The sequence below is a fragment of the Stomoxys calcitrans genome, chromosome 1, assembly GCF_963082655.1.
Source record: "Stomoxys calcitrans chromosome 1, idStoCalc2.1, whole genome shotgun sequence".
In the NCBI taxonomy this organism is placed as follows: Eukaryota; Metazoa; Arthropoda; class Insecta; order Diptera; family Muscidae; genus Stomoxys; species Stomoxys calcitrans.
In genome coordinates, this window is record NC_081552.1 from 132,234,723 (window position 1) to 132,254,819 (window position 20,097).

At 39.1% G+C, this 20,097-nt stretch overlaps 1 protein-coding gene across 1 annotated transcript in view; it reads right to left on the reverse strand.

Moving 5' to 3' along the window:
• Window positions 1–2,789: 2,789 nt before the first annotated feature.
• Window positions 2,790–20,097, reverse strand: part of LOC106092721 (sphingosine kinase 2) — a 196,652-nt gene continuing 179,344 nt past the window's right edge. The window contains exon 3 of the mRNA XM_059371010.1: window positions 2,790–3,749. Within this exon, the coding sequence (XP_059226993.1) occupies window positions 2,832–3,749 (918 nt within the window). The 3' untranslated portion in view covers window positions 2,790–2,831. The remainder of the gene's footprint in view (window positions 3,750–20,097) is intronic.

The window sequence follows — 20,097 nt, forward strand, 5'->3', positions numbered from 1 at the left end:
ATGAAGGCAAGCGATGTTACACGACGAATCATTCAAACGAACAAACATCCAAACGTGCAAATGAGCGTCATGACTTTTATTCATATTATGCCTCATGAGAGTGTGCCGAGGGCTGTTGCTGAGTTGATTTCAGTTTGCGTTATGTGTTGACATCCATTTTTTTGGAGTATAACGCAAATCAAGAACCAGTAAGGAAAGGCAAAAGTCGGGCGGTGCCGACTATATAATACCCTACATCACCTAGTGCATGTAGTACTTTTTATATGTAGAACTTATCTCGAAATCTAGCCAGACTTTAATTTGGATACCAATTGAAATAGCAATTTAGAACCTTGTAAGATTTTCCTACCATAGGACAAAAGATTTGGATTTCCACATCTTTAAAAGGCCATATCGGATAAAAGATTATATGGGAGTTACCTGTGCCAATTTAAATGACACATACTGGGGGCGTCAAATAGAGATTGACGTCCCAATATGTGTCATTAAGATGTGACCAAAATTTTGGTTTTTACTGCCATAAAAGTCCATATCGGATGAAATATACACATTGGAGATATATCTAAATTAGGACTGATTTTAATGAACTTTTGCGCACGTATTGGAACGTCAATTTAAACGTCTCATGTAAAATCGGGCGAAAATTGTGGATTCTACAGCCTTAAGAGGCCATATCGGATGAACGATATATATGGTAGCTATATCTAAATCTAAACCAATTTTTATGAAATTGCATGAATTTGCACACATATGAAGACGTCAAGTAAAGCATCGCATGCAAAATTTTGTAAAGATCAGACCAAAATTGTGGTTTCTACAGCCTTAAAAATCCAAATCGGATGAAAGATATATATGGGAGCTATATCTTAATTTGAACCGATTTTTATGGAATTTTGCACTTACATTGAGACTGAGATAAAAACGACTCCACACCAAATTTGGTAAAGATCGGACTAAAACTGTGGCTTCTACAGCCTAAAAAAGCTATATCGGATGAAAGATATATATGGGAGCTATATCTAAATCTGAACCGATTTTTTTTCAAAATCAATAGCATTTGTCCTTGGGCCGAAAAAGTGACATGTGCAAAATTTCGCGACAATCGGACAACAAATACGACCTGCACTTTGATTACGAGAATACATGGACTCACAGACGGACGGCTAAATCGAATCAGAAAGTGATTCTGAGTCGATCGGTATACTTATCAAGGGGTCTAGCTCTTCTCCTTCTTAGCGTTGCAAACAAATGCACAAATCTATAATACCCTGTACCACAGCGGTGGTGCAGGGTATAAAAATGATACCGCTTGCAGTTATCTGGTAAATACCCGGGTATTTACCCAATTAAAGGCCGGTACTGTATTCGGTTTTCGCGTTGAAACTCCATATAAAAAAATAAGTGGAAAATTCTGCCGAAATATGTTCGTTTCGTCATAACTTGTTTTTTCATCTAGAGAAAATTTACATTTCGGGAAGCCCATTGAGAGCACAACTACAGTCGCTGGGCAACAAGTCATTTTCTTACGCAAAATAAACGCGATCGTCAAAGTTCTAATTGTAACTGGGTGTTTGTTAGTGTTAGTGATGTTGCTCACAAGTATTTAGTCTGGTTGGAAAAAAATAAAGTGTTTGTGGATGCATAAATAAAAATTTATTATCGAAAGAAAAATAACTATTTCTTTCACAGCACGCAACTCAATCAATCTGTACGAAATAATAAGATTTGTGAAAAAATGTCTTGCAATTGCAACAACAATATCTGGATAAAAGTGGAAAATGCTGACAAAGGCTTTTGGAAAGTTGTGCTTATTTAACTTATAATAGTGAAAATACTACAAAATCTAATTATTTTTACAAATAAATTCTGCATTTGTCTCTTTTTAAATTGTTTTGTGTTTCATAATATATTAATTATGAAGGGGTGGGTTTTGGTTGAAATTACAAAAATATACATGAATTTCAGTGCGACCATACACTCACATTTATGTGTGCACATGCTCGTAAGCAGCGGATAAATTGTTTGATACCATATTATTTTTTTATATGTATGTAAATGGCAACATTTTGGCCAAAGAAATCAACCTTGTCAAACCACCGAAAGAACGATTTTCGAAAATTTTTCCGTAAAAACGAACGTAGTACCAGCCTTTACCGAGTAAACACCTTTTGGGCATTTAATAGGCATTTTCGCTGCGAATGAAAATAGTACAAGGCTTAAACAAAAAAGAATCCAAGATACTTCAAAGGTTTCGATAACCCACTTTATAGAGAGTATAGAAAAGAATTGAAAAACATCTAAATTATTCGAAATTTGGGCGCTGCGTCAGTATAAATTGGCAAATGCTATTAAATGCTCACGAAATGGACACCAATCATTTCTGTTTCAATGCTGTCGTCTTTGTTGTGTGTTGTTGTTTCGCTTTTGTTTGTGTTCTGGCGAGGAATAGAGTCCGTCGGATTTCGCAATCATTTAATAGGCATTTTCGCTGCGAATGAAAATAGTACAAGGCTTAAACAAAAAAGAATCCAAGATACTTCAAAGGTTTCGATAACCCACTTTACATGACCACTCAAAAAATGCTTTGATACTTTCTCCGAACCTAATCGATTGATTTCACAAGAAATCGAAAAGTGGAATCAAGAGGTTTTTGTTGCCGGACCTGATAGTGATAAACAGGTTTTTAAATTATTCGATTTTTGTGTGTTTTTTTAATAGAAAATAATAAACCAAGTAATATTACCGTTATAAATACTATCCAAATGATACTTAAGGGAAACGCTTACATATAAAACCATCTCTCCATTCTTTATTGATTGGTGTTTTTTCTGTCAATTTGTATTTTTGGGAATCATTACATTTATTGCTCCGGGAATAATTCTGGCTTGCAATGGACCGTTTTTGACACGTTCGCCATCCACTGTTAATATACCATTATTCTCGTGGGGATCCAAATTAAAAGCTTCAACTCGAACAAACTTTATGTAATCAGTGTTCTCGGTTGGCAAATGAGTACCGGAACTCATGTTCATTAAAAATGTAAACAGTTGTGATCTACTTATACCTCCATGTATTATCACCAAATGTATGGTGCCATCATTTAGAGATGAATGCGGAGCGAAGTGGCAGTCCCTTCCGAGATGAGTTTGATATGCAGCGTGAATCATAACGAACTCACCATCCTCAACAACCCACTTTTCAGAGCAATGGAGCGGATTTGTTGTTGTTTTTTTGTCCATACAAGTTTTATGTAAATTTTCTTTTCCATAAATCACTTTTTCAGAATTCCCATCATTGTATTCACTGATATCTGGTATGCTATGATATACACTTTCTGCTACGGAATAATATGCACTTTTTCTTGAATTAGTTGATAACCAGCTACCGCATTGTGAACGAAAAGACTGATCAGGTAAAGTCTCTATGGATATCAAATCTTCAAAGTCCGCAACGCTAATATGGTCGTTTGATTCATAGTTTTTTGTTAATGTTGATGTATGTAAGTTACAGCTCCATTTGTTTTGCAAACTACTTGAGCTTATTGTTGCAACTTTGGATAGCGGTCCGGAATCTGAATTGTTTTCTGTTTTTGGTATATATGATATTCGGCCACGATATGTTCTAAGATTAAGCAAGCGATGTAATGTCCAAATTGTAAATCTTTGATATCCTAACGGCCTCAAACGTTCACTTTCGATATCGATATCTGAGATGAGACCCCAACCAACAGAGAGAAATGAGTACAGAATCTGAAAAATAAACAGTAGTTGCATAAATAATAAAGGCCTGCAAATGTAATATTTATTGCTATTAATGCCATCTGTCGCAAACAAATGCATTGCCTCGGTATTCAATCATCAACGCAACATCCTGCCATGACGACTGAAGAAAAGCGCTGTAATAGGCTGCAATGCCGAAACAACCATCATGCAATATAGCGATGTTGGTGTGTTAATTTTAAAAATATTTGAGAAAAGCACTGATTTACACTGATAAAAAAGGACGGTACTTTACCAATACCGGCTGGTATTATTATATTCGTGTTATTGGCAAATATTTTTAATACCATTTGGTATCAATTTAATACCAGACAAAGAAGACAACGCCCATTTGCATTCCTGTCACCGCGACAAAAGTCATGTTTAGCTTTATACTTAAAATATTGCCGCCATTAAAAAATATTTGTTTTAACTAAATCACACGTTTTGCGCTAAATTTATTCAGTCCTGAAATAATTCATACAAATGCTATTACAAAACAAACACAGTTTATCTGCCTAACTTTAAAAATAGGGGTTTTTGTTTTTCTATTTGTAATAGAAACAGACAACCCTTCGGTCTGCAACCGGACAATATCCGAGTGTATGAATTTTAATTTAATAAAATGTTTAATACGATTTGTCTGCGTAAAAACGTGTTCATATACTTGACAGTGGTGGAAATGGAAACAGTACAAACTTGCGGCCGTTATCTATTGTATATCAAAAACATGATAACGTCTCTTATGTTGTAAACGGGGCTATGTAAGTATATTCATATAAAAACTACTTCTGGGAACCAACGGTCATGGAATCAATTGCTGAATAAAAAGAATCGAGGTTGATCACGGTGCACAGTGCTCGCTGCCATTGACCAAAATTCGAAATATGAAAGTCTAATATTTGGTACCAAATATGTATACATGAACTCTTAACTCTTAAGAATAGCACTAAAAGAGAGAAGATGTAGTTACTTGGTTTCAGACGTGAATTAAGTGCAAAGGTGAAGTGAAAACATCATATTAATAAAAAAAATAAATCTAACTTATATTGGAAAAATTTAGAATGAATATTTAAAAGAAGGTTGTGCGTGACTCCTGCCGTACATCGAACTGCGTGGAAGGCAAAAACAAGTGTCTCTGTTGACAAAGTGAACTCATTTAATTTAAATTAGAAACTGTCAAAGTGCTCGGTTGTCTCTAAGTTTCAAGCGGTTGAACATCTTTCGCTCTACCATCACATTATGCAGCATTCAAGTCGGTTGTTTTGTAACTTTTCGTGCTCTCATTGAACTCTCTCGTATATTAAAGTTACAAAGCATCTGAGAACTTTCGCGATGGCCCCAGGGGCCAAAACAAAAGGGAGGAGGGGAAGACCTCCTAGCATATTAAAAAGTCAAAAAATGACTAGACCGATACCTGCCCATTCGCTTCTCAATTGGGCGTCAACATCCAACAGATTTCGCGTTTTGGTTAATGAAAACGACATGGAAATATCAGGTGAAACAAACATCACCAATGCAAAACAGCCTAAACCTCCACCTTTGATTGTGGATTCCAAAACTTCTCTGCAAGCCCTGTGGCAACTTTTCGGTATGGATTGTACTTACAAATCCACCTCGATTGGCACTTAGCTTTTTCCTGTTAGCCTAGGAAACTTAGAAGTTTGCAAAAAGACTCTAAAGAGAAAAAATTTGAATTTCATTCGTTTAATTCAAAAGAAAACAAACTGTTTACGGTCTTTCTTTACGGCCTTCCCAAAATTGAAACATCAGAAATGATTGATGAGTTAAAAAGTTATAATGTTATCCCTTCATCTGTCGCGGAGACAACAACCAGTTCGGTGAACAATGCTGTGTATAAAGTTCAATTTGTGAGAAAGAATTTCATTCCTAACTCACTCAAAAATATAAAAACTATTGCTAATGTTGTTATCTCTTGGAGAAAATATAAGCAAAAGAAAAACGATAAGCCTACACAATGTTGGAACTGTTTGATGTATGGTCACGGTGGCGAACATTGCCATCGACTTCCAGCATGTATGATCTGTGCCAACCAACATCACACAAATCAATGCCCGCTCAACAACAACAACAAACGTCCAGCCGTCTTCACATGTTTCAATTGTAAGAAGCATGGGAAGGAAAGAACCGATCACTCAGCAAACGACATCAATTGCCCTCTGCGTGCTCATTACCTTGAGGCGAGAGCGAATGCAACATCAAGGAATGTCCGTCACTCAACTGTAATTAAATCTACCCATCAACCAAACGGTCAACCTACCAACAGTGTCAGCTTCAACAACAACAATAACAACAACCATTTGTCAAACAGTGGTTCGTATGCTGGCTGTATGCGTGGCAATAATTCGTTGTTCAGCATTAACGATTTATTTGAAATTTTTACGTCAACTTTGGAAACATAAAAAGATGTACTTCAAAGATTGAACAAATGCAAGACGTGATGTCGATGGTTAGATATGCCTATGAATTATAATTCGTTTGCACATATAAACTTATTTCATTGGAATGCCAATGGCATTTCTAACCCGTCTAGTCAAAAACAACCAGAATATGTTTTAGAAAAAGAAAATATAAGCATTGCGTCGTTGAACGAGACGTACCTAAACAACTCTCACAAACTATTTTTTAAAAATTACATTCTGTATCGTAATGATAGAACGAATTCATCTGGTGGAAGCGTCGCTCTGGCTGTTCGCAGAAACCTTCACCATAAACTCCTACCGATCTGCCCCACAGATACGATTGAGAATATATCTATTGAGATTTCGGTAAATAATAGATCTATCGTCGTTTGCTCAGCATATTCGCCGAATTATACTGCAAGCTTTGAAAATGATATTGTCAAACTGACATCTATCAATAGCGAATTTATTATCCTTGGTGATTTGAACGCTAAACATTCTTCCTGGAATTGTGCAGTAAATAATACAGCGGGTAAAAAACTTTTTAATTTGCATAGTTGCTTTAATTTTTTTATTCTGCATCCTAACTCGCCAACATTCTTTCCATATCAACAAACTCGGAGACCATCTACCAAAGATTTAATTTTATCCAACTCTTCTCTCGATTTTTCGACAAGAGTTCTTGATTTTGAAATACCTTCGGGTCATCGACCAGTCATATGCTCCATCGATCAGGCCCAGATAGGAACAATAGATAGTACCTTTTTTAACTACAAACTCGCCGATTGGGATACTTTCAAATCATTTCTGGACAACAGAATCGAAATTCGTACCGAAATACTGCATAACAAAGCTGCTGTAGATAAAGAGATTGATAATATTACTTCTTTAATTTTGGAGGCCAGAAATATTTCGATCCCTAAGGTTAACCGTTCTCATAACTACAAAATGTCTGAGGACATAATTCGGTTTATCAGGGCAAGAAGATCGTACAAAAGGAAGAGCCAACGCACCAATGACGTAACTGAACAAATTCATTATGAGCAGTGTGTAAAATTGCTTGGCAAAATTATTGACAAAAAAATTAATATTTAACGGAACAGAGAATGGTCGAATCTGCTCTTGAACATGAAACCAGGGGATAAATCATTCTGGAAGATCAGCAGAAGCCTCCGTGATAAAGGAAAAAATGTCCTCCCGGCTCTTATTCATGGCAGCAGCAAAATCATAACAGATTCTGGGAAAGCTGATCTATTAGCTGATGTTTTCTCCAAATCCAATTATATAACCGTGGGATATAAACACTCCATAGATGCTTCGATCAACTCAGAAATCTCCCGATTCAAACTCGAAAGCCCGTTTGCAGAATTGATTCTACCCACTTCTATTTCAGAAATTTCTGACTTAATTGCGAATTTAAAGTCTTCAAAATCCCCGGGTTTTGATGAAATCTCAAATCTGTTGCTCAAGCGTCTTCCTGAGAAGGCTTTGAAGGTGATAGTAACTATATTTAACAGTTGTCTCCGTTTTAACTACTTCCCTCAAAGCTTTAAAGTAGACAAAGTAATTGCGATTCCAAAACCTAATAAACCTTCTTCTGATCCTTCCAGTTATAGGCCAATCAGCCTATTTAGTAATATATCTAAGTTATTTGAAAAAATCATTCACTCTAGGCTGTACGAATTTGCCACAGTAAACTCCTTAATCTCTCCTGCGCAGTTTGGGTTCAAAAAGGAACATAGTGCAGTCCACCAAGTTCACAGAATTAAGAAAATAATCGAAAATAACAAACAAATGAGACGTTCTACTGGCCTTGTTTTACTGGACATAGAGAAGGCTTTTGACACAATTTGGCATAATGGTCTAATCCACAAGTTGCTAAAAAATGATGTGCCTAAATACTTATGCAAAATTATTTTGGACTTCTTGGAATCAAGATCTTTTATTGTAACCGTAAACCAATCCCGATCTTCCCCAAAATTGTTCAATACAGGCTTACCTCAAGGATCAGTGCTATCTCCCTTGCTCTATTCCATCTACACTGCTGACTTTAAAGCGCCTTCTTTCATGAAAACAGCATACTACGCAGATGATAAGCGTTAATAACTACAAGCAAGTTAACAACTGCACTTCTTTTAAAAAATGGAAACCGGGTTGCTGGCTTGTAATAAATACTTTTCAAAATGGAAAATTAAGATTAACCCGAATAAAACCCAGGCCATTATTTTTCCTTTTAACAAGTCTCCTAAAAGATTGCCTATCAGAAAACTTAACTTCGGTACTGAAAGAATTGATATTGCTGACAGCGTTAAATATTTGGGAGTTACGCTCGATAAAAAACTTATCTTTGGAAAGCACATCGATGAAGTCTGCAAAAAAACATTAAGAACGATTCGTTCACTGAGGCCTTTAATCCACAAGAAGTCCACACTTAACTATGCTAACAAAAATCTTTTATTCAAGATGTAATAAGGCCCTCTCTTACTAACGGATGTCCTGTTTGGTATAGGACTGCACTGGAAAAAACTGCAAATTTTGCAAAACAAATGTTTAAAAATCATAAATAGGAGGCACTGGAGGTACTCTACGGCGCTACTTCATGACGAAACAGGCTACGAAAAACTGGATACATTTGTCGATAGACTTAATGATAATTATTTCAACAAAGTAAAATAATCAACTTATCAATTGATAAGGTCATGCGACGAATTAACATAAATTTACGGTCTTTTCTTTTTTCTCCCTTTTAATTAACACATGGAAATCGTATGCTTACCTTGAGTATTTTTATTATATTTTTGAGTATGTATATATTTTCTTCCAATTGTGTGAATTTCATAGAAAGGTTTTCCCCCTTATTTTTCCTTTAAACTCATTATCTTAACTGTGCTATTGTAATTTAATATCTTTGATCCTAAGTCTTATATGCAGTAATATCCAAAAGATAAGATCTCGTAACTCTGCTTTGTAAATATGAACATAATAATGAACCAATAAAGATGAAATTGAAAATTGAAAAAAAAAAATAAAAAAAATCCTACAATATATAAAACGCTTAATAACTAAGGACAACAAATACAAAACACATGTAGCCTATATCAACACACAGGGTATTTCACATAGTCAACTATGTACCTGCATTAGACGAAATACTCGAACATGCACTCTTAAGGACAACAAAGATCACTAAAAGACAAGCAATGCTACTCAATGTTTATTTCCATATTAGTGTCCCTAAGCGTGCTCATTTTATGATCTATGGTTTTATTACACACATTATTATCTCTTGGTATACATACTACACACAAATGTCCATGGTTTGTTGACCTTCCCCAAAACTACAGTACAAAACTGTTCAAAGGTATCAACATAATTTTTATGTGGTTTTGTTTAAGTTGTTGTTAAGGTTTTTTAAACTTAGTGTTTTATTTGTATGTTTTGTAATGTTATCTCACTAGTAAAATATAGCTTCAAGTAAGGTTAACGATATGTTTCCCCTAAACTGCTACCCACTGTTGCTTTACTTCAATGTCAATGGTGATCTCAAGATGCTACATGTAAAATTCCAGCTGCAAGTTTTTGCAGCGTTTTTGCATTTATGATTAAAATGCTAAAGGTGTTTCTATCCCATTTTCTAAGTTTATGTTTGTGTCGTTTGTGGTATTGGCTATGTGGCATTGTTTTATTTATGCGGTACTAGTGGAACCGGCGATGCTCCGCTGCGCCTTCTTTAGCTTCTTGAGCCCTATATTGCCATGCCGGTATATAACTTTTTGGCCGGTATATAATTTTTTGGAGGCTTTAAGATCGTTTAAGATCATATTTTCCATGTGTTTAAGGGGAAGTATGATCTAATGTGTCCTCTCTTGATACCGAAAGCTTTGCTAACCTCCTGGCTGCTTGCTTTCAGTAATAGCCTCGTCTTCTCACAATCCGGATCTCCCCATAGGATTTTCGATCAGTTCGCTGTTCCACAGTGTTACATGCACGTTCGTAGCCCACGCTCTTAACTCGGGCTGCGTCGACCTGCAAAGCTTTGAGCCAACCAAGTTTATTGACGGCAGTGCTCTGACCTTCACTCCCAAATCGTCTGCTTTTTCATTCCCCCTTACTCCGCTATGGCCCAACACCCAAACGATGCGGATCGTGCCATTCTCAGAGAAGGCGTTAATCAGCTTCTTACTCTCCAAGCATGTTCGTGATTTTACCGTCCTGGTTGTTACTGCCCTTATGGCAATTTTATTGTCCGTAAATATATTCACACTCCATGTGGTCGCGTTAGCACCACACCACTTCACGCATTCCGTGATCGCGTGGATATCCGTGGAATACCGAGCAAGCGATCCGGGGCACGATAAAGGAGACAGAGGAATATGCACCGGCAGTGCAATCGGGCGAAAGTGCAGAATGCTGGAAAGCATTCAAAGCACTTATACGGAAGCTGGAAAGAGTATCAGATCGCTGGGAGAATAACACTGCTAAAACCCAGAGTCTTCCTAGAGAACTGTGACTTCCAAAAGGACGCCGCAGCAATCACGGAAATGGAAGAAGGTCTTTAAAAAAGGTAAGGAGCCGTCATCTTACGCCAAAGTGGCACGGAAGCACAACTGAGATGAGATGATTAATGCAGTCATCGATATCGGCAGTGCATCTGGTAGGAATCCACCAGATCATCGGTCCCAAATGAAGCATCTGGTAAACGAACGGGTTTTCGAACATGTATTGAACTCTGAAGGGGGTCCACCCATACGAATTATGAGCTGTGAGTATAAAGGGGACATCTTAACGCTGCCCTTTGCGTTGGCGGAATGTATTGATACCGTCAAAAAGCTCGGTGGAAGTATCCACACTTCCTGGGGCGCAAAGCTCGACATTATGAGAAAGATGGACATCCCACAGCACACAAAGACGACGGTCTTCATCAAGGTCAAATAACCTCAAAATTAAGCCATGAGGCGGTGCAGTGGCAGGACACTCAATACCGCCTAACGAACAGGGGGCCTACTACACAACAATAAACGTCTCTCTCATTATTGAGAAGACTAGGATAAGCAAAGATCCTAATACTAAAACAACAGGCAGTACAGGGCGAGAGACCCAACACAGTCTAAAGAACAGGGATCTGACGACGGACCCATCACCGACTTCAAGTTTCGCAAGACTAGGATAGGTGAATACCCTAATATTGAAACATCAGACAGCACAGCGACATAAATCTCAATACAGCCTAACAAATAGGGAGAAGACAATGGAACCATCATAGATGGAACCACCCAATAAGCTCATTTCCTTAAGATTTAGAATATAACATTGATTGATATAACAGGCAGTACAAGGACGGGAAATTCAATACAGCCTAATGAACAGGGATCCCACGATGGAACCATTACCGACTTTATAAAGAATCTGGAGACTAGGATAGACAAAGAACCTATTACGAATACAGCAGGCAGTGTAGTGAAAGGAATCTTAATACAGCCTAATGAGCAAGGAACGGGCGTTGAGATCATCATCCACTCACAGGAATCCCATTAAATGGAGGACCAATGATTGAGGTTATCCAGATAAATCTCCACCGGAGCGAGACAGGTACACACGATCTGATGGAGAAAATCAGCGAGGGCAAGTTTCATATTGTCTTAATTCTGGACCCATGAACGACCCGGATGAAGTTTCTAGACTAAACCAAATCAACTACCAACTATATTATGCTAACTCTGGTACTCATCCGAGGATCCGCGTTATTTGTCATAGGTTAGGTTGAAACAGTGATGAGGCAGGGAGACGGTGGATCATACCTGGCATCAGTTTATCTTTTAACTCTCCGACACGCCAACCTCGTCGGAGCTGCACCGGCTAGTGAGGAAGGCAAAACAGACAGGAGATGAGGTACTAATAGGGTGCGATGCGAACTCTCACCACATTTCGTGGGGTAGTACCAACATTAATAAGAGGGCCAAGCCCTGGCAGAAATCTTAAATTTTAACGACCTAATAACACTTTATATTGGTAACACCACTATCTTTGTTAATAGGATAGGGGAGGGGGTTTTTGATGTGACAATATATTTGGAAAATCTAATCGATGAGGTTCAGGATTAGAGAGTCCAAGGAGCACTCCTTCTCTGACCATCGCTATATTAGGTTTAGAATAGCACGACCCACGCGGAATCCGATAATCCGCGGAATCTCAGTAATAAGTTGAGAACCAACTGCCCAAAATTCGGAGGACTACTCAGAAGAAAACATGGGCAAGATAATTTATATTGTCCAAGCATAGAAGACATTGACGACAATCTCAACAGGATGTCCTTGTACTAGTGGAGTCTTTCTAAGATAGTTATCCTCTTCGAGAAAGGAAATCAGCCCAAGAAAAATGGATGACCGGAGAGATTCCCAATATTGGGAAAGAGGTGCGCAGACTTTATAACAAAGCAAGTCGTAAACACGGCTCAAGGAATACAATAAAGGTACCAGTGGGATTTTAACAATGTGCGGACCGACACTCTTATTCAATCCTTAGAACAGTATCGGGTGGACTTGGTCTTAGAAAATGGATAAACCATATGCTAAGGAACCGGTGGGTCAATTGGGTGTCCCATGACATAAATATAAGGGAGAGAGTGGTACAAGGCACGCCACAGGAGGGTATTTTATCGCCACTCCTATGGGTGACCACCATTAATGATTTATTACGGATGCTTACTGAGGAGGGATTTGTAACCGTCGGTGTTATAATACTTCTATAGAGTAAGGATCCGAACGAGCTATGCAGAAAAGCCGAAAACGTTTAGTGGATGGCACATGACTGGGCTAGACCTGGGGGTCTCAATGTTAACCCAGAGAAGATCATAATCTGAGGAAGTCGAAGGTGTGCAAATTGAAGCACCACGTTTCCTCAATACAACAATTTCGATATCTGACAAGGTCAATACTAAGGTGTGATCTTGGACAGGAAACTGATTTGGAAGTGTCACATTCAGGAGCGTACTGAGAAGGCTCACAGATGTTGGGCACTATGTAGACGGGCCGTAGGTTCGAAATGGGGCCTGAATCCGAGAATAGTCCACTGGGTCTACAGAAGCATGATTAGACCAATACTTACTTACGCCTCAGCAGTTTGGTGGACTGCTATGGAGAAAAAGTGCAACGTTAGGATAATACAACAGGTTCAGAGAATATGTTAGGCATAGGCGGAGCGATGAGGACCACTCCCACTAGGGCACTGGAGACTATTCTAGGTATCCGGTGCATAAACATACAGGCTATGGGACTTAAGGCGATGGGAGAATGGATCATACCATCGCGGTGTAATCGCGGCGATGATAGAAAACCTGGAAGGAAGGGAAGAGGTTTCCGAGCGAATATCTGAGACGTGTCGTAAGGTCGAATGCAAGGCACTGCTACCAGCAGCACCCTAGTATTGTCATATTAAAGATCGTGTTACGCGGATGGGGCAAAGCTAGAGGATAGAGTGGGCCTGGGGTCTTCATTGAGAGCACAGGAACTGAGATCTGTTTTAGACTGCCTGACCATAATACGGTCCTGCAGGCGGAAATCACGATCGCAGAATCCTTGATGTGGTGTGGTGTCAACGCGTGGACATCGAGAAAGAACATCTTTACGGACAGTAAAATTGCCATAAGGGCAATAACAACCAGGACGGTAAGATCCCGAGCAGTCTTGGAATGTAAGAAGGAGATTAACACCTTTTCTAAGGATGGCAAAATCCGCATCGTTTGAGTGTCGGGTCATAACGGAGTAAGGGGAAATGAAAGGGCAGACGATTTGGCGGTAAAGGTCAGAGGACTGCCGTCAATAAACTTGGTTAACACGAAGCCTTTTGGTTCGACGCAGTCCGAGTTAAGAGGGTGGGCGGCAAATGGGAATGTGGAACAGCGAAATGGTCGGTAGGACGGCGAAAATCTTTTGAGGGACCCAGATCATGAGCAGACGAGGCTATTACTGAAAGGAAGAAAGAAGTAGGTCAGTATTGCTTTCGGTATAACAACGGTCAGTTATGTAAAATCAGTGCGGCAATTGATAGCATGTGTAGTGCTTGCGGGGAAGATGATGAGACGTTGGAGCATTTCCTATGTTATTGCCCGGCTTTCGCGGCTAACAGATACCGGTATAACAACGGTCAGTTATGTAAAATCAGTGCGGCAATTGATAGCATGTGTAGTGCTTGCGGGGAAGATGATGAGACGTTGGAGCATTTCCTATGTTATTGCCCGGCTTTCGCGGCTAACAGATACCGGCACTTGGGTGAGGACACAATACCAGACATGAACTAACATAGGGGCGTGGCATGGAAAACAGTTCAGGGTTTTGTAAGATGCACGGAATTTCTAACATAGAATTTCTTTTTCAAGATTACTTTCTTAGTATTTAGAGCGCAAAACAAACCGGGGTTGTTGTATCCTACGGATTCAACAAGTTGAAACTGAAGGTCTATAGAAGCGGTGATGCAGCTTTATTCCCCAGGAGACGACTCTGCAGTTGTTGATGAACACTTGCCTGAGGAACTATCGACCATGGCAGGGGGATTTGACGTGGTTCTTATCCAGGAGCCATGGGTATGTGGAGGAATGGTTCTTGGACTAAGAATTCCGGGATTGGAACTACTCAAGGGTACGGGGAATGGGAGACACAGAGCCTGTATTCTCGCAAAGAATTGTCTAAATGTTTTTCTTCATCCGTCGGTAAGCACTGAAGATTTAGTAGTAGCCAGCCTTGAAATAAACAAGTCTCATTGCTGGCTGGCTTCCCTATATATGGCAGAGATGTCGCCTTTAAGAGGAAAATGCGGAGGGTATAGACATAGTGGTCAATCGGATCACGAAAGCCCTGAATGACTCGCTTGTATCAGCATGTCCTAGTGCCAAGCCAAGGTGCAAACAGGGACCGCCATGGTGGACCCCAGAGCTGGTTGGTCTAAGGAAGGACTGCAGAAACTCTTCAACAGAAAAAAAGCCACAAGAGCACCACATGATTGGGACATCTATTAGGCTGAGTTAAGAAAATATAAGGGTGAGCTGAGAAAGGCTCTGAAAAAATCCTGGGTAATATTCTGCAGCTCCGTTGAGGATACATCTGAGGCCTCTGGGCTAAGGAATATTCTGTCCTCGAGACCTATTGCGGTGGGGTTTGTTTAGAAGTCAAAGAATGTATGAACAATGTCTAGTGAGGAAAACTAGAACTACTCGTTGATCCCGGAAAATTACAAGCTGTGTCTGATAGACTGGTTCCCTTGTTCAGGAAGATATGCTCTGCTTGTATCAGAATGTCATATATACCTGTGGGATGGAGGGACACGAAATTCCTTTTCATTCCAAAAGCAGGAAAACCCTACCACACGAAGGCGAAAGATTTTCGTCCTATATCCTTTATGTTGAAGGCTCTTGAGAGGCTGATAGAAACATTCTTAGGGCAAAAATTCCTGAAGATCGCCTGTCGCGGTAGCAGCATGTATATATTAAAGGCAAATCCACTGAAACAGCCCTTCACGACCTAGTCGTCCACATAGAGGGTTCTCTCGCTGTCAAGAAATATATTGGGTTGCCCAAAAAGTAATTGTCGATAATATAGAAGTAATATAGTCGGCGTTGACAAATTTTTTCAACGGCTTGTGACTCTGTAATTGCATTCTTTCTTCTGTCAGTTATCAGCTGTTACTTTTAGCTTGCTTTAGAAAAAATGTGCGCGAAATTTTGTTTACATTTGTTTGTTTGGCGTCAATTTTAATATGGGTACCACATGTATTGAAAAAAATTCATTTGACAAACCGAATCAACGCTTGTGATATGCACCTTAAACTCAATGAATTCGATCCGTTTTTAAAACGAATCATAACTGGAGATGAAAAATGGATTGTTTACAACAACGTTAGTCGAAAACGATCATGGTCCAAGCATGGTAAACCAGCTCAAACCACTTCAAAGGCTGATATCCACCAAAAGAAGGTTATGCTGTCTGTTTGGTGGGATTGGAAGGGTGTGGTATATTTGAGCTGCTTCCAAGAAACCAAACGATTAATTCGGATGTTTACTGTCAACAATTGGACAAATTGAATACAGCCATCAAGGAGAAGCGACCAGAATTGGTCAATCGTAAAGGTGTCATATTCCACCAGGACAACGCTAGACCGCACACATCTTTGGTCACTCGCCAAAAACTGAGTGAGCTTGGCTGGGAACTTTTGATGCATCCACCATATAGCCCTGACTTTGCACCATCAGACTACCATTTATTTCGAACTCCTTAAATGATAAAACTTTCGGCAATGATAATAGCACTTGGTTCAGTTTTTTGCAGATAAAGGCCAGAAATTCTATGAGCGTGGAATACTAAATTGGCCAGGAAGATCGCAAAAGGTATTCGAACAAAATGGCAATTATATATTTGATTAAAGTTCATTCTAAGTTTTATTAAAAATGCATTTACTTTCTTTTAAAAAATCCGCAATTACTTTTTAGGCAACCCAATACAATTGTACAATTTCTTGACATTGAAGTTCCTTTCTATAATGTAAAACCGACGTCAATCATGAAGGAGTTGGAACTTCTAGGCATCAACTCTACCGTAAGAAAGTTTATTAATAACTTACTTCCTAAAAGATGCATAACGGCAGGCTTGGGACCTGTGGATCTTCTTTGGAATATAGCCATTAACAATATATTATTGTCTTTGGAGAAAAACGTGTAAAAGTGGTCGCGTAAGGTGATGACGTGACAATTGCGGTTAGGGTAAAGTTTCCCACCACTTTAAGAGAAATACAAAGTGGGAAACTTTAAAAGAAATACATTGGCCATGTGGTGGCTACGGACACTATGTTGCCCATGATACAATATCCGAAGATCCAGTTCCTACCTGAGCCGCTTTTGGATAAAAAGTACTGACCACTATTCCTGATAGAATCGATTGAAACTATGATATCCCTGGTAACAAAAGTTGCATATACTTCTATACGGATGATGCCAAACTAACCGTCCAGGTGGGCTTTGGGGTGTTACCCGACCATTGCAGTGTGTATCAAGCGGACATCCTTGCAATTAAGGAAGTAGTGGAATGGCTATGACATAATGTCATAATGATGATTAGCATATATATCTTCTCAGACAGCCATTCAATCCCTAGGGAACGTATTTCTGAACACAAAAACCTCCCTCGGCTACCGCAGATATCTCAACGAGATGGCTGAACAGTTCAAAATTCACCTGTTCTGGGTGCCGGACTACGGAGATATCTGAGGGAAGTGTAAAGCGGACGAGATTGCGAGACTAGCAATTACCCTACACATTCCAGGGATACTGGAATCTGTGGGTATGCCTCTAGCGACATGTAAGTTAAGTTTCAGAGCCAGTCCCTAAGTACAACGAATGATAGATAGTCATTGGCTAGAACAGATGTCTCGGTCATTCGGTCCGTCATGAAAGGATACTGTCTAATAGGAAAACATGCTGACAGACTGAAGGTTGCCAGCAATGACTTTTGCAGAAGCTGTGAGGACATCGAAAAAGAAGGTAAGAGTCGTAGAAAATTCGTTTTTTCTACATTTAGCGTCATAAAATCACTTAACGAAGTGACCCAGAAATATTAAAAGTATTTTCGTTTTCCATGGACTCCAACAAAAGAAAATTTGTACACTGGAACCCCTGCATATTTTCTTCAAGTTTTATATTACAGTGTAGTTCTTAAATTTGAGAATTTTTCTTTCTGTAATTGATGAGTTCTGTTTTGTATTCTTCCATGGTCATGAATTTTAATATATCATCATTCTTGTTAAATTTTGGGCCTCTTATCCAATTTTTATGAGTTTTTGTTACCAACTTCTCCAAAGTCAACTTTGTGCCCATTCAATTATCGCTGTAACACGCTTTAACTAATTCTTTTCCAATCGCAATTGTTGGTGTTTTTGTTTGTTTCTGCAGATTAAATTTAAGTTTTGTTACATTTTTAATATCTGTGAGTTATTGCAAGAATCTTCTTGTCACGTTCGGGTGTTGTGGGGATCTTAGCCTTTTTTATAGATAGTCTCAAAATCGTAATCACACAAATCCATGCGAATTTTTGTCATCTGAGGACGGATTTCGATTTGTAAAGTGTGAAACTAAGTGTCTGTGGTTAGTGACTACTACAAACTTTCTGCTATAGAGATATAGCTTTAAAAAAGTTATTTCCTTAATGTATAGCATGGTAGCGTCATTAGCGCAGCAAAATCAAAACAAAAATAAAAAAAATTTACTCAGCTGGTTGCTTGAGGAGGAGTTCTTTCTCTATAACCTATATAAGTCTCTATAAGTCGCTCTGCAGGATTATTTAGTGGAATGAACTCGTCATATCCATTGTCGAAAAATATTTGGCTCTACAAAGTTTATCCAAAACATCCTCGATTCTTGTTAATGGAAATGTATCATTGACTATTCTGTTATTGAGTTTCCTGAAATCGACTAATAGTCGCTATTTCTTCGTGACACAACCGATTTCCATGCCACTATGGACATACACCTAAGCCAGTAATCGGTTTGTTATGCACTCTAAATAATAAAAAAAAATAGCTGGAAAAAGAAAATCTAAGTTAGGACTTCCGTGCTACTTACAAAATGCTAAATTGTTTTCCATGTTACGCCCTAAGTTAATTCAGGGGCAATGACATGGCAATGACGTCTCACCATCTTCCCCGCATGCCCTAAACATGCTATCACTTGCACACCGATTTTGCATAAGAGAGTTCGTATTCCTATGTGTCCCGTTATAATACCAAAAGCTATACTGACCTCCTTCTTACTTCCTTTCACGATCTGGATCTGGATAGGATTTTCGCTGTCCCACCGACCGTTTCGTTGTTCCACAGGGTTACATGCGCACTCGTTGCCCACGCCCGTAACTTGGATTGCGTCGACCCGAAAGGCTTCGGGTTAACCAAGTTTATTGACGGCAGATGTCTGGCCTTTTTAATGCCAAATCGTCTGCTTTCTCATTCCCAGTTACTCTCTTATGGCCCGACAACTAACGATGCGGATCGTGCTATCCTCAGAGAAGGCGTATTTGTATTATCCTTACGTTGCACTTGCTCTCCATCGCAGTTCACCAAACTACTGAAGCGTAAGTAAGTATTGGTCGAATCACGCTCCTGCAGAGCCAGTGGACTATCCTCGGATTCAGGCCCCATTTCGAGCTACATAGTGTCCAACATCTGTGAGCCTTCTCGGTACGTTCCTGAATGTGACACTTCCAATTCAGTTTCCTGTCCAAGATATCAAAGTCTGTCAGTTGTGGTCTTGTCATTCTGACGTGTTTCTAATGGATCTCTCCCCAAATACTCCTTATGCTAAGGCTTCAAAGCTTTAAACGCGAAGTACATAGCATGCCACATTTGCAGAGCGAAGTTACACTTATTTTGTGCCAACATCGATACAAATATTGGCGAATTATTTGTTAAAAATGCAAATATTGTGTTTGATTGCAATGACTTCCTATCAGTTTTTTCTGATTTGATTAATCACACTGCATCTTTGACAAGTGAAGTAAGAGAGCTAAAATTCTTAATAAACTCTTCCTTGAGTGCGGAAGAGCAAGAGATAAAAAAGCGGTGGAAAATAACAAAAAACCTCTAAGGAAAGAATTGCATAATCATCAAGCAAATCAACTTTCTGAGACCAGCAGCAGCGGTGTTGTTGGTATTGTCCAAAGTCTTATTATACCAGTTATCGGTATCATCAATGAGCACATGTGATAATTATGCAGCAGATAATGGTACTGAAATGATCGAACCGAACCATCAAACTGGTATGGGTTGAGAAACTGTTCAAAGACATAGGAGAAAACGGGGCAAAATTATTTTTGGCGAAGATAATGTTCCTAAAGTTAAAGTAGTGGCGACCAAAGACTAAAGTAGTGGCGACCAAGAAATTG